Source organism: Gobio gobio, assembly GCF_949357685.1.
Source record: "Gobio gobio genome assembly, chromosome: 11".
NCBI classification, from domain to species: Eukaryota; Metazoa; Chordata; class Actinopteri; order Cypriniformes; family Gobionidae; genus Gobio; species Gobio gobio.
This window is the reverse complement of record NC_137104.1, coordinates 34,798,199-34,814,797: the sequence shown is the minus strand read 5'-3', so window position 1 is coordinate 34,814,797 and position 16,599 is coordinate 34,798,199. Positions and strand designations below refer to the sequence as shown.

The 16,599-nt window shown below is 39.1% G+C and overlaps 1 protein-coding gene across 1 annotated transcript; it reads right to left on the bottom strand.

Annotated features, from left to right (window-relative positions):
- Positions 1-1,257: 1,257 nt before the first annotated feature.
- On the bottom strand, positions 1,258-3,252 carry LOC307134498 (cholecystokinin-like; the record flags this gene model as incomplete). The annotated part of the gene is made up of 2 exons (XM_079830293.1): positions 1,258-1,388; positions 3,009-3,252. The coding sequence occupies 2 exons, from the start codon at positions 3,250-3,252 to the stop codon at positions 1,258-1,260; spliced, it is 375 nt and encodes a 124-aa protein (XP_079686419.1).
- Positions 3,253-16,599: the final 13,347 nt, after the last annotated feature.

The window sequence follows — 16,599 nt, the reverse complement described above, 5'->3', positions numbered from 1 at the left end:
AGGGACGTAATTGTGACGTCTGATGCAAATGGGACAGGGGTGCTACAAGTTACAATAGATCACCTTCAGTGTAATCTGTCAAAATGTTGAACGGCCTTCAGATTTTTCCATCACTGCAATTTTGCAGTATTTTTGTCAATGACGAAAAATATTTGGTCCCCAGGTGTTAAGTGTTCCTGCCCAGCAACAGCCCTGACTCCAATAACTCATTTGACTAAATTATGACTGCAAGCTGAATCCAATCCAGTGGTGGTCTAATATGATGTAATATGTCTTCGATGTTGCATTAGATCTATAATTGAGGGTTTGATGCGATTAATTTTTGTTCTTATTGGCCTGTATTTGATTACAGCTTAGTATGATTTCACTTTAATTATGGGTCAGTGGAGGGAAAGGATGATGTTTTGAATATGACAGTTTTGTCCTGGTCTCTCGCATTTAAATATTGCCTAATTATAGTAGACAGTGACATTTGTGTGGCGGCTGACCAGTCTGAAGACATATGTCATATCCACTGCATGGTCTGTTATTATATAGATAGGTCCATTGCATCTGTCTTTCTTCCAGTCTATTTCTGTCTCTGTGTGCCTGTCAAATGAAAATCTTTACCCCTGGACAGCGTATCAAGCTCAATAAGTCCCTTGAGTCTTCCTTGAAGAAACTTTCAACTCTCTCTTTGCACTTTCTTTGTCTTTGTCTTGGAGAATATGAATAATTCAGATGGTCTTTTCTAACCAGAAATTGTCCCACTCTCTCCTCTTAATGTTCCTTTAAAGCATTTCCTCCATTAATTCATTTACTCATTTATTGATTTTTCACTTTTTTTTCAAGCAAAGAGGCTTCATGAGACTGCAGTTTGAGCCACAAATACTTGTTAAGCCCTTGCCGAGCACTTCCTTCCATTAAAAGCAAGTTCTTGTGGTTGTGAGTTATTTTGATGGACAAACTGCCAGAGTCTGTAAGATTTAAGGCCAAAGTTGAATGCTGACCTGATTTATTGAAAACTGTGGTTTCATGAATATGACAAACACATTAGCTTAATGGTTCTCATTTATGCAAAACCACATTGACAAATAAAATGACAAGATTTAAAAACAATACTTTGAGACTTTTTTGTCTTTTTTAGCAAAATTCAGCATATGTCTATTCTGTATTATACTGGTTTCTTAACAAATGTACATTAGAATAATAATAACAATAGTAGTAATAAATATACTCTTTATTTGTAGATGAGGAACCAGATGGTATATATGGATTTTATGATGAGTATTCATATTCCTCAGCACTCCGGCGGCCAAAATCCATCCATCCCACATAATCCCGATCTTTTATCCGGTGGTTAATGCTGTTTGCTCTGCTGTTCATGGAGGAGTTGCGACGAACAGAGCCTAGGAGAGAAAGAAAGAAATTATGTCTCTTAACATCTTAAATAACCAGTAAAGTGAGATGATATATCAAGACAAGTTAAAGAGTAGAAAACAGTGTTTTTTTCTCACCTCATGCCTGGATCTAGTTCTACTCAAACCCCTATGCTATACAATCATTGTTCTGCCCATCTGTCTCATATAGACTCTGCTTTCTAACATAACTCTAAAAATAACCATTTTGGTAGATGTGTCAAAGTGGAATTTGAAGAGTCAATATCCTCTTGGCCTGCTATGAATTGTAATACTTGCAGAGCAACAATTCATTTTAACAGTGATTGGAAATTGTGTCCAGAGTGGCATGCTATTGTGTGTGTCAGCTATATACAGCATTTGTTTTTAAGGGTGTGATACTGTTTGCAACAGATGGGAGACTTTTTACACACTACAAACTATAATTTTGTTGACATTTGTACAAGTTGTAGACTTGTTTTGACATGTGTGAAACTTGCACCTCCTACTCACAATTATTAAAAGAGAGAGAGAGCTGACCTTATTGAGAAACTAGGTGCACGGAGAAACTAGGGCTGTCATAATGGGATCAAACACTGAATACCATTGTTTTGTGATTCAGACTTTCCGTTTACTTTTTTGTATACTTGGCTAATGATATTATCTGATATTGAAACTAATGAATGACATTAATTCTAACCCTTACAGAAGACCCTTCTGCATTTTTAAACAATATTTATTGAGTGCACCCCATTTTGTAATTTCAGGCTTTTATGGGGACATTTGGCCACTTTATAAAATATTTGATTCACATACAAACACACATTACAGGCGCTGTTAACAATTAAATGTTTATTTAAAAAAATACCACACTGCGCTACATGTTCAGATGTGAAATTCCTTGTTCCTGCGATTAGGAAGGATAATAGTTATACCCTTTGAAAAGGTTACACCCTAATGAGTAGTTATGCAATTTAATGGTGCACACCTGACCCAAAAATATTCGCCCCTCGTACACCTCGGGCATAAACATGCTTCACTCGGCTGTGTTTATGTTTATCAATGCCAAGCAACGCTAACCCGGAGCTACTGTATAGTGCGTGACAAAGGTTTTTCTTTCATAACCTGAAAACCTGTAATTTCATGTAATGATTTTACCTACTTGTTTGTTATTTTCCCTTCTTGTTGCTGTTGAAAATGACTTGCTCTAAATGTTGTGTAAGAAGACTCCAATTTGTATTTTTACATTTTTAAACACTTATATACTGTAAAAGGACTAAGAAAAATCTGCATTTTTATGGCTAGTTTTCAGATGTCCTCAATGAAGTCAAATTAAAAAAAAAAAAATCATACTCAAGGACATACATTGAGATGAATAAAAAGCACAAAAGAGTATAGGAAAGGAAGAGCACAAGAGAAGGAAATAAACAAAGTTTGTGTGCTTCTACTCCTTACAGCTTTTTTGTTCTGCAGAATTTGCTGTTTTACTCATTTTATGTTCCTGTCCTGGTCTATCCACTGAGAACATTAAACATTTGTTGAAGCTATTTTTTGGTCTTTAAGATAATTGCTTTCTTCCTATCATTGAGGATCGTTGTTTGTTGTGTATTTGGCCGTTGAAGTGTCTCTCACCTTTTTTAGAGATGAGTTTGGCCAGCAGTTCGCTGAGATTGGCACGGGTGTCTGTGTCGCCTGCTGGCTGCTGTTTGAGGGTGAGGCTGCTGGAGCGGACGACCCGGGGGTGTCCGCTTAAACTGGTGTCCACCTGCGAGGGGAGAGGGCTATCATCAGTCTCAGAGGAAGAAGAGCGGGGCCGACCCAAACAGGAGGCGGAAAGCGCAGCCAGGATCACACACATGCACACCCCGCTGTTCATCCTGCAAATGTGAATGAGAGGAGGAGAACATGTTAAAAGAAATCTCTTAAGTAAGACATCATATTCTGTTCATATTACTATAATTTTTTTTTAATGTATTATTCATTTATTATTGTTAATATTAGCTGTATGTGCTTATTTATTCTTAGTGTTATACTTTTGTTTCTAAATATTTTTAGTTATTATTATTCAATTACATTCTTATTTAATTTCAGTTGTTTATTTAATGCACTTTATTTAGTTTTTCTAGAAGAAAATCTAATTTATCCTCGAATTTGATTAAGTAATCAATAATCAAATTAATTTGTCTGTAACAGAAAATAACAGGGAAAATTTCGTTTTGGATGTAACAGATTGCTATTGTAGCTATTATTAATGTAAAGGAAAAAAGACAGAAGTTAGTTATCAAGCACTGTTTTACAATTGTTGCCATCTGTGATTCGAATGTTTTATATTTCTATAAATATTTCTATTTTCATCGAAAAAATATTAATAGAATGTTAAATCCTTGTGAGAGGTTAAAGAGATGATTAGATAGATAGATAGATAGATAGATAGATAGATAGATAGATAGATAGATAGATAGATAGATAGATAGATAGATAGATAGATAGATAGATAGATAGATAGATAGATATGATCTCTTACCTTATTCTGTTTTGAGAGCTTGGAGGAGAATGAAAGTGGGTATTCTCAGGAAGGAGGGAGAGAGGCTCTTATATACCCAGCTGTGACGTGCACACACACGCACAAATGCATTCACACACACTTACACAGACATGCACAGTACACACATGGAAAGTGTTTAAGCATATACATATAGGCCTACTACATGCTATTTTTGAGCATGCTTTTTCTTAGAATTACAGAAATTGTTCTACAAAAAAGGAGGGAAATATGTTGTTTTTTTATTTTAATTATTAAATTATTCTATTTGAACTTTTTAAATTGACATTCATTCTAAATTTGGTGATACATTATTTTAAAGTCAGTTACACAGACAAAGACAGTAAGAGATGTCTGCCTATTTGGTGGTCTGGTGGAAAAACCAAACATGCAATTTGTAAGCCATATTTATTTACATGTTAGGTATGCTGCCCATTTCAGTCCTCGCATTATGGCATCAGCCCATGCACCTGTACTCTTTGGATGTCAAAGTAGACCCACAAGTGTGAATCTGAATGTAATTGATGGTGGAAAGTTGAAAGTCATTGATAAAATCTGCTGCTGGTGTCTTTTTAGACAGACTTTATATAACTCTTTATATAACTTACAGCTTCATATAACTTTCTGGAAGTGTTTCAGCACCAGTACTTTGACAAGGATTATGTTGTAAACACTATGTACCAATACCTGTCTCAAGGCCATTTTCTTTTTAGTTTGCTGTGTTTGTTTCCCTTTCCACTTTCATCATCATTCTTCTATGAATTCTTTCTTTATCTTCTGCCGTCACACAGCCTTTTATAAACCCTTCTATGTAGAATAGAGACTGTGGTGTTGGACAAGAAAATCAAGCAGATTCATTTTGAGATATCCTGGTCAATCAACCATAATCGTTAACAATTGATCCCTTCATTTGCAAAGTAATGGGAAGATAAGACACAAGGTACAGGAGTTATCACAGCTCTAAAAGTATTTCCTATGTGAACCTCAAGAGATAGTTCACCTAAAAAAAAAATTGTTTACCCATTTACACATCCTCACATTGTTCCTTTCTGAAGAATATCCTGGTTTTAGGATTTATGTCAATCAAGCTGTTGAGTTCCAAAATGACAAAACTAACATAATAAAATTATACTTTTATGGTGTTTTTGTAATTTTGGAGCTTGATAGCCCCAGTCATATACTTTATAGAAAAGTGTGGCTAAAAAGCCTGAGAAAAAAAGACTACCTTTCGTTGAGTATCTTTTTTTAATATTTGACATCCTAAAGACATTGCAATTTAAGTTCACATGGGGTACTTTAATTTGTTTTCAGAGAAAACAGCTGTGAATAAATATAACTGTGTCTGTCCACCTGTCTCTCTCTCCTTCTTTCTCTCCGTCTATCTCTCCCTCTTACGGTTATCAGGGTGCAACATTTGCGTGGTTGGTGTGGGAACACTTGTGTGGGAGGTGCTATGAGGCATGAGAATTGATTGGCTTGCGTGTGGGAGGTGTTTGTGTGATTGGAGCCTGTCGTAGTGTGAAGGCAACCTGCACTTCAATTTGCTTGACTTCTTTACTCCAGGTGTGAAGGATGGTCACATGAGCTCCACTCGCAACCTGTGCTTCATGAGATGATTATTATAGCGATCTAAGTTCATCAAGACTACTGACCTTTAGTCCACTGTTACTATTAACTTTCATCACCTTACATATACACCGATCAGGCATATCATTATGACTACTGACAGGTGAAGTGAATAACACTGATTATCTCTTCATCACGGCACCTGTTAGCGGGTGGGCTATATTAGGCAACATTTTGTCCTCAAAGTTGATGCATTAGAAGCAGGAAAAATGGGCAAGGGTAAGGATTTGAGCGAGTTTGACTAGGGCCAAATTGTGATGGCTAGATGCCTGTCAAAAGTGGTCCAAGGAAGGAACAGTGGAGAACCGGCGATAGGGTCATAGGCAGCCAAGGCTCATTGATGTACATGGAGAGCGAAGGCTGGCCTGTGTAGTCCGATCAAACAGACAAGCTACTGTAGCTCAAATTACTCAAGAAGTTAATACTGGTTCTGATAGAAAGGTGTCAGAATACCAACCTAGTCTCATTGTGAAAATGTACCTCTGGCAACGTTTTTGCAAACCGCCAAAATACGTACCAATAAGTACATATCTCTGCAGTTTCAAAGTGAAATGAACACTAGAGGCAGTAAAACAGCAAGCACTTTTTATCGTTTTTTTTTTTTCCCATGTAAATGAATACATTTTGGAGTTTGCGTCACTTAATCTGCTCCATATGCTCGGCTTTTTTTATAAAATAAGTTTGCTCAGTAGCTCAGCTGGTACAGATTTGTACTTGATAATGAAAGCTCAGGTACGAATCCCGTGAAAGACAAGTCATGATAAAAGAGCTCAAAGATGAGTTCACACAAGTCAAGTCAAGTCAACTTTATTTATATAGCGCTTTTAACAATGTAGATTGTTTCAAAGCAGCTTTACAGTGTTAAACAGGAAAATAATGCAGCATAATTTTATTCAGCTGTATAGCCATTCTGGAAAAATTTCAAGTATCATACAGTGACAGTGTGGGCTTTAGATCAATAATTTGATCAGTAATTTAGTTTAAATGGTTAATTTAGTTTATTATTTAGATGTATTTCGATGTTTAGTTGAAAAATTTAGTGTCCCCAACTGAGCACGCCAAGCCAGAGGCAACAGTGGCAAGGAAACCAAAACCCCATTAGGTGACCTAATGGAGAAAAATAAACCTTGGGAGAAACCAGGCTCAGTTGGGGTGCCAGTTCTCCTCTGGCCAATTAACAAACAGCGTATTATTATTATTATTCTGGCAGTTTTACAGCTCGGAGGTCATAATAGATCAGAATATTCGAGGGACCGGGGGCAACATGCTGGAGACGGGTTTATTGAGGATAAGCACACAAGCTAACAAGACATGGTTACTATTGTATTTTTGTCACATTTGCTTTTGTTAACACTATCGGTTAGGTTTAGGGTTTAGTGTAGGTGTACGTTAAAAAAACAATGTCACAAAACGTCAGATTGACGCTCATCTGTTCCGGGAAAAAAACGAAGCTTTTGGCGGCACCCAGTGGACATATCACTTTGAAACTGCAGTGATATGTACATATTGGTACGTATTTTGGGGTTTGCAAAAACGTTGCCAGAGGTACATTTTCGCAATGAGACCAGGCTGCAGAATACACAGTGCATCACAGTTTGTTGCGTATGGGCTTGCATAGCCGCAGACCAGTCAGGGTGTCCATGCTGACCCCTGTCCACCACCGAAAGCACCAACAGTGGGCATGTGAGCATCAGAACTGGACCATGGAGCAATGGAAGAAGGTGGCCTGGTCTAATGAATCACGTTTTCTTTTACATCACGTGGATGGCCAGGTGCGTTGCTTACCTGGGGAACACCTGGCACCAGGATGCACTATAGGAAGAAGGCAAGCCGGCGGAGGCAGTGTGATGCTTTGGCAATGTTCTGCTGGGAAATCTTGGTTCCTGCCATCCACCTGGATGCTAGTTTGACATGTACCACCTACCTAAGCATTGTTGCAAACCATGTACACCCTTTCATGGAAATCTCTAGTGACTGTGGCCTCTTTCAGCAGGATAATGCGCCCTGCCACAAAGCAAAAATTGAGGAGGTTTGAGGAGCACAACAACGAGTTTGAGGTGTTGACTTGGCCTCCAAATTCCCCAGATCTCAATCCAATCGAGCATCTGTGGGATGTGCTGAACAAACAAGTCCGATCCATGGAGGCCCCACCTCGCAACTTAAAAGACTTGATCTGCTGCTAACATCTTGGTGCCAGATACAGCACACCTTCAGGGGTCTTGTGGAGTGCATGCCTCGACAGGTGAAAAAAGGGGACCAACACATTATTAGGCCTGATTGTGTACAGTATCAAAATCTGCTAAGGGGTGATAGTGGAACAACAGTTTTAAAAAGTTATTTTCACTATTTTTTAAAACGGGATACAATTTGTTAATCAAATTAATCAAAATCACTCCTTTCCTGGAAAAAATGGACTTTCAAAAGTCAATTAATTTACGACAGCTGACAAGCCAAACCTGTCAGTCTCTGAGTAACATGTAATTTATTTAAGCTACGAAATAAACTTTATTCCATAAATGAAGTATAATGAATTGGTAATAATATTGGTGGAGAGTTCCTGCCCCAAGTGGAGGAGTTTAAGTATCTAGGGGTCTTGTTCACGAGTGAGGGGAGGATGGAACGGGAGATTGACAGACGGATCGGTGCAGCTTCTGCAGTAATGCGGTCGATGTACCGGTCTGTCGTGGTGAAGAAAGAGCTAAGCCGTAAGGCGAAGCTCTCGATTTACCGGTCAATCTACGTTCCTACTCTCACCTATGGTCATGAGCTTTGGGTCATGACCGAAAGGACAAGATCCCGGATACAGGCGGCCGAAATGAGCTTTCTCCGCAGGGTGGCTGGGCGCTCCCTTAGAGATAGGGTGAGGAGCTCAGTCACTCGGGAGGAACTCGGAGTAGAGCCGCTGCTCCTCCACATCGAGAGGGGTCAGCTGAGGTGGCTCGGGCATCTGTTCCGGATGCCTCCTGAACGCCTTCCCGGGAAGGTGTTTCGGGCATGTCCAACCGGGAGGAGGCCCCGGGGAAGACCGAGGACACGCTGGAGGGACTATGTCTCCCGGCTGGCCTTGGAACGCCTCGGTGTCCCCCCGGAAGAGCTGGAGGAAGTGTCTAGGGAGAGGGAAGTCTGGGCATCTCGGCTTAGACTGCTGCCCCCGCGACCCGGCCCCGGATAAGCGGAAGAAGATGGATGGATGGATGGAAGTATAATGAAGTACGCACCAAAAAAACCCATTTAGAACATATCCAGCACGTTTTATAATTACCCGAAAATCAAACATACTGTATATAAAATTCCAATCGGAAGTGAACATTCCTATGCCCAACTCACTCTGAAGGGGAGAGCACTTGGAGTGGGGACTTTAGAGGGAGCAGGGCACTTGTTTGTCATAATGAAGCCATTTGGAACGCATTTGGCAAAGGGAGCAATGAAAGACTAATTTCCGTATTAGCTACGCATGGATTGTTACCACTAAAAAGCTTGGCAGCGACAACAGGAATATCTTATTACTATACACTAATTATATATATATATATATATATATATATATATATATATATATATATATATATATATATATATATATATATATATATATATATATATATATATATATACTTTATGTGTATGTGTGTTCCTGAACTTTATAAATAAAGCATTAAAAATGAAGCATTAAACACATTTCTTACTTATCAAACTTTTTTAAACTTATTACAAAATGCATGATGAAAATGTGTGTAATATATCACAACAAAACAAAAAAACTTGAATTATTCTGTTTATACTTTAACGCCAACTCTCCCGCCACATCTAGATTAAAATGAATGGATTCGTCATCCTGGGTCACATGACCATAAACGATTAAATTACTTCCTTGAAGTGACCATTATGTTCCCTTCGCTAATGGACTTGTGGAAGGGCCCTTCGTGAAGGGATTCAGTTGATAACTTTTTGTTTGGAACGCCCCAACAAATGGCGTCCCCTTTCCGAAGTGCCCTTCAAGGGTACAAAAACGCCATTTTGAATTCGCCCATAGTGTACCTCTCAAAGCACGTTCTCACCTCTGTCAAAAACTTAGGCTGGCTGTTGGTTGGAATATTAGAATTATAAACATCAAGATAACACACTCATGGGAGTAAATCACTTCACTGAATACCTGCCGACTAACCTTACAATCCATCTGTTTTCAAATCCATGTCATTTTGAAGGCGTCATCGCTTTATACACAAGTATACATTGGTTAATTTTGTAATATATATTATTAACTTGACAGGTGATTTTTATTAAATGTAGTTTGAATCATCTTATTTAAAAGATTAAGGCAATTATTAAAACTTGATACAATTTTGTTTTTACATTACTTTTTACATTTAATTACCCCTTAGCAGATTTTGAAGTAAGAATGTCAATATATAATATAATATTTTTGAGTTATATGATTTTTTGGTAACACTTTAGTGTTAACACTTACGGAAAGTACTGCGTAAGTAAAACAAATTTTCAGGGTAACTTTCGGTAATTATAGTGTTACTATAAAGTACTATAATGTACGTGTAGGTATAAGAGAACAATATGTAATATTTGGGGAATAAAGGGGTAACTACCAGGAAAATTTACAAATTATTTATACTGTAATTATTTTTTAATTAAGAGGTAAATATCCATGTAGTTACAGGGTAAGTATGAATCTGAGGGCTGTTAATTAAAGGTGTGTTTGTTACCCTCTTGTTTCATGTAGTTACAGGGTAAGTAAAAACACGTACACAATCTGATATCACTCGGAAACCTTTATTTAGAACACCATACAGTGTCAAACATGGAGGGGAGTCAGTCTTGTTATAGGGGTGCTTTGCTGGAGCAGGAAGGGTACATTTTGACCATGTGACCAGCGTCATGTATTCTTTGAATTGTTAGGACATTTTGGCAAAGATAGTGATGGTTTCAGTTTAAAAACTGAAGCTTTACTGGATCATTAGACTTCCCAGCAGGACAATGATCCCAAGTATAGCTACATCCAAATCTACTAAAGCTTGCTCAGGGATTGGTCCTGGAAACTTGAGTGGCCTGCTTAGTCTCCAGATTTAAATTTCCTTAAAAATCTTGATAACTTTATTTTGATGGTCCCCTTTGAACATTCTGTTGACTATAAGTAGCTTCACAACTAAATGTCAACTAACTCTCATTAGAGTATTTGTAGGCTGTCTGCTTAATATCTGCTAACACTCTAATACCAAAATCTTTGGTAAGATTTGAAGAAAGCAATGGCAGCATAGAAACCAAAGAATATCTAAGAGCTGGAAGCTTTTGCACACAAGGAATGGCCCAAGGATCCAGTAGAGAGTGTCAGAAGCTTGTAAGCACTTACAGGAAACATTTATTTGAGGTTATAAAGAGTAAAGGATTCTCTATAAAAATTGACTTTTGAGCTAATTAGATTTTTAGGTCACACTTTAGATTAGGGCCAGTTCTTACTAAACTATCACTTTTGCCTTAATAAACTAATTATTGCTTATTAGTTGTTAAATTTAGCTATTGGGTCGGAATTGGGATTAAGGGATGTAGAATATAGTCATGAAGAATAAGGCATTAATATGTGCTTTATAAGTACTAATAAACAGCCAATATCCTATTAATATGCATTATAATAAGCAATTAATAGTGTGAGTGTTACCAAATTATGTTTTTTTTAAATTTGAACTCAGAACTCAACTTTCTCAGAATGACTAAATAAATTAAATAAACGTATACTCTTTCTAAGTGTTTTTGTTCACAAAACCAGAATGTCTTGTGGGTCAGGGTGGTTAAATAATTTTGTTTGCAAGTATACCGTTCAAAAGTTTGGGCTTATTTTATTCAACAAAGTCTGATCATGGTCAAAAGTTTTGAAACTAATAATATGACATACACTCACCTAAAGGATTATTAGGAACACCATACTAATACTGTGTTTGACCCCCTTTCGCCTTCAGAACTGCCTTAATTCTACGTGGCATTGATTCAACAAGGTGCTGAAAGCATTCTTTAGAAATGTTGGCCCATATTGAATGGATAGCATCTTGCAGTTGATGGAGATTTGTGGGATGCACATCCAGGGCATGAAGCTCCCGTTCCACCACATCCCAAAGATGCTCTATTGGGTTGAGATCTGGTGACTGTGGGGGCCATTTTAGTACAGTGAACTCATTGTCATGTTCAAGAAACCAATTTGAAATGATTCGAGCTTTGTGACATGGTGCATTATCCTGCTGGAAGTAGCCATCAGAGGATGGGTACATGGTGGTCATAAAGGGATGGACATGGTCAGAAACAATGCTCAGGTAGGCCGTGGCATTTAAACAATGCCCAATTGGCACTAAGGGGCCTAAAGTGTGCCAAGAAAACATCCCCCACACCATTAAACCACCACCACCAGCCTGCACAGTGGTAACAAGGCATGATGGATCCATGTTCTCATTCTGTTTACGCCAAATTCTACCATCTGAATGTCTCAACAGAAATCGAGACTCATCAGACCAGGCAACATTTTTCCAGTCTTCAACTGTCCAATTTTGGTGAGCTTGTGCAAATTGTAGCCTCTTTTTCCTGTTTGTAGTGGAGATGAGTGGTACCCGGTGGGGTCTTCTGCTGTTGTAGCCCATCCGCCTAAAGGTTGTGCGTGTTGTGGCTTCACAAATGCTTTGCTGCATACCTCGGTTGTAACGAGTGGTTATTTCAGTCAAAGTTGCTCTTCTATCAGCTTGAATCAGTCGGCCCATTCTCCTCTGACCTCTAGCATCAACAAGGCATTTTCGCCCACAGGACTGCCGCATACTGGATGTTTTTCCCTTTTCACACCATTCTTTGTAAACCCTAGAAATGGTTGTGCGTGAAAATCCCAGTAACTGAGCAGATTGTGAAATACTCAGACCGGCCCGTCTTGCACCAACAACCATGCCACGCTCAAAATTGCTTAAATCACCTTTCTTTCCCATTCTGACATTCAGTTTGGAGTTCAGGATATTGTCTTGACCAGGACCACACCCCTAAATGCATTGAAGCAACTGCCAAGTGATTGGTTGATTAGATAATTGCATTAATGAGAAATTGAACAGGTGTTCCTAATAATCCTTTAGGTGAGTGTACATTTTTAATCTATCAAATTATTTGTTTAAAATAAATTCTGTTATTTTGAACTTTCTATTCATCAAAGAATCCCCCCAAAATGTATCACACAAAGTGTCCACAAAAATGTTAAGCAGCACACATTTCTTCCAACACAATAATAAGGAATGTTTATTGAGCACTAAATCAGCATTTTAGAATGATTTCTGAAGGACCCAAGACACTAAAAACTGGAGTAATAATTAAAATACCACAAAATAAATGTGTATATTTGAACAAATAAATAAATGTAAAAAAAAAACTTTCCAAAAAGTTTTGGCATGATCAGTCATGTCAAACCAACTGCTATGCAAATCATTACTTTAATCTCACTCAAACGGTCTCGGTTCAAACAATTAGCCGCAGGCCTTGCAGAAATTCTGCCTGTCGTAATAACTGATGCTCATCGTTTTTTATTTTGATTGGTGTCTGTCATGACAGGGTCAACTGTAAATCGAGGGCTAGGAGGTTAAATGGCAGATGTAATTGTGCTCACCTCACAGTCTTCTGGAAAGAAATGAAACCAGCGCCATTACCAAAGATCATTCCAGAGTAATTGAGAATGACCTATGTAAATCTATGCTTCTTACAAGACGGCTAACTTTTCACTGCACACATGAATGAGTAATTTAAAGCTGTTTCTCTTTTTGCTGCTGCCCTCTCTCTGTCTGTAATTACATGCTGGGGGGCATGTCAATTAATGACACTTAATTACCACATTTCAGTCCAGAAAAGTCTAAGTAAAATGTCCATGTTAATTCCAGATGTTAGCAGGAAAGGGATGAGACCAAGCAAAACTGGCAGACGTATGTATTGTGCTAGACTTTATGAAATAATAATAAAAAATTAGCTGTTAGCTTTAAGAACATGTATAGTGTAGTGTACTTCTAAAAGTTAAATTAACTGATTAGATTTAACATGTACAGTCTTTCCTTTTTTAGCAGAAATTGACCAAAATATTGGTAAATTTTGAAATAAATAAATATGTCCAATCAAATACTCTGTAGGGGAAGTCCCTCCCTCAATACCATCTACTTCTGACTAGCATTAGCAATTAGCAAATAATGTCACTTACCGTTAAATGAAAAGGCTTTTGGCATTCGTTTATGACAAGTCCTTTGATATCCCAGGAAAGAAAACTATGCTCCTCAAACCATTTGATGGGCACTTTATGTTTTATGTTTTTTTTTAATCTTTTTTTTTATATTCAACAAGACATCAATAAGCAAAAATAAAGTTATTAACTCAGCAGATGCTTTTATCCAAAACTGTACATTGAATTTGTGGTATATATTAGTTTGTGTGATTGCTGGAAAAGTGGGCAGAGCCCAGCGGAGACAGAGGGGACAAACCGAGGGCGGGACTGAGCGGAGGGCGTGCACCTGAGACCCGCAGTGACGGGTTGATTGACAGCTGTCTGACTCGCGAGTCGCAGAGATGGAGAATGACTGGAGTGACGCCAGCTTTGCAACAGAGCGGTCATTTCTCCTACCTTCACCTGAAGTGGAGGAGGGTGGATTGTCTGTAGACACAAACCCGGAGCCTTATCAATGCGAGCCACTGGCTCAAACTGCGTTAACTCCCGATGCAGACAATGCTAGTGAAGCAGCCGCGCAAGAGAACCGACCTAATCTATCTGCGTCCGCGGCAACCACTTGCGTGTCAGGGTTTGAAAGCGCGTCTCATGTATGAAAATGATCTGTACACATGACGGGCGACAATAGAGATCACTAAGACATGTGACCAATTGGGTGGCAACGTCATCAGAATGCAAAGAATTATGGGTACGTTTGGCCCGTTTACATGGCCTGGCATAGCAGGCTAGTGTTCTGGCATTAAAATAATTAAACATTAGAGAGAAAAACAGAATATAATCATACAAAATGCAGCGGGCTAAAGAAAACATTGTCGGACCATACAAAGACGGACCATGCAAAGACGAGATCTGATGAGAAAAAGGGAATCAAATGACTGGATCCTTACGAGCTGAGTGACTGTTCAAGGGACGTCAAACTGTTGCCCAACTTCCAGCACCCATATATATATATATACAACTACATGACATTAAGTGTTGTTACTGCGTACACACACACACACACACACACACACAAAGTTTTCAGAATTCAAGTCGCTGCAGTCTTTTTTACAGATGGATGGGTCTAGGACCTGGAGATTGTAAAAGTGGGGCAGAAAACTGTCGTCCGTTCAAAATTATGCTAAGTTTTAAGCACCACACTCCTCGCTCTCTCTCTCATCTATCTGCATACAGTCAGAATTCAACAAACCTGCGTGCGTGTGTGTGTGAGTGAGGCCGGCTACACACTGCAAGCGTGGCGTGTCCGTTTTTATTTCGGCTCCCATGTTAACAGGTTAGAGCGTGCACACTTGTGCATGCTAGAAATAGAACAGACGCCTATATTTCACGCGACACGCAAGCGTGTTGGAAGCGTTTAACATGAAGTATAGGCCTTCCACTACGTCACCTGGCCGCAGCATCGCCGCGTCAGACATGCTTCTGGAGTGCAGACACAGAAAACGCCACGCACCTGACACACAACAGAAACGCCACACTTGCAGTGTATAGCCGGCCTGAGAGAGGGGGGAGCGGGCGCAATCGAACAGTGGACACATACAAATATACTCCGTCATTTTGTTCATACAGGACATCATTCAAACTGCAAAGTGTTTACTTATTTGTATATCCCGTTCTTAAGCTTTATGCCACTTCTATCGTGAGAACGACTATTGTAGTTTATAACACAGCAGGTAGACGGCATCTTGAACACTGCGTTCTTCCCTCCATGCAAAGAAGTCTGGCGAGCGGCGCCCGTTTGTGCCGCGGATTCCCAAAATGCTTTGCGTTTACCACTGGGAATACGTCATGATGACGACACATTAGCAATCTCTATAATATCGCAAGAAAAGCCTGACGTGTACTGACAACTGCATTATTTAACCGTATTTTCTTCAATACAATGTTAAAGCAAGTGTCAAGTCAGTTTCATTCATAATGTTTCTACTTCATGTAATATGACAGTTCATACTGGAGTGAAGCCGTTCTCATCGTGTGATTGGGGGAAACATTTCTGAGGGCGTGGTGAGCTCGTGCTAGGGGCGCGGATAGTGAGCCGTTGGAGGTACCATCCTACGTCACGATGTACCACAACGTCCAATAGGAAAATTCAACTGCAGTAGCCACCGTTCAACCTTAAGAGGGCAGCACTTTGGCGGTTTTACACCATATTTTATAGAATTAAAACACTTTATACTCAAATGTCAAAACATTTACTCGAATCAATGAACAGCATTAATAAAGCCCCAGTATTACAGATCATTAACTAAAAAAAGTTGGTTTAGGGTTTAGTTACCCTTTAACCTATAGGCATCGCAAGTTCCACATTCAACTACACTATATTGCCAAAACTATTGGGACACCCCTCCAAATCATTGAATTCAGGTGTGCCAATCACTTCCATGGCCAAAGGTGTATAAAATCAAGTACCTAGGCATGCAGACTTCTTCTACGATCATTTGTGAATAGGTCACTCTCAGGAGCTCAGTAAATTCAAGGGTGGTACCGTGATAGGTTGGCACCTGTGCAATAAATCCATTCATGAAATTTCCTCACTACTAAATATTCTACGGTCAACTGTTAGTGGTATTATAACACAGTGGAAGCAATTAGGAACAACAGCAACTCAGCCACGAAGTGGTAGGCCACATAAAATCACAGAGGGTCACGTTCTGTGATTTTACATGGCCTACCATTTCGTGGCTGAGTGCTGAGCGCATGCTGAGGCGCACAGTGCGCAGAAGTCGCCAACTTTCTGCAGTCTACAGTCTAATAGCAGCAGACCTCCAAACTTGGTGTGGCCTTCAGATTAGCTCAAGAACAGTGCGTAGAGAGCTTCATGGAAT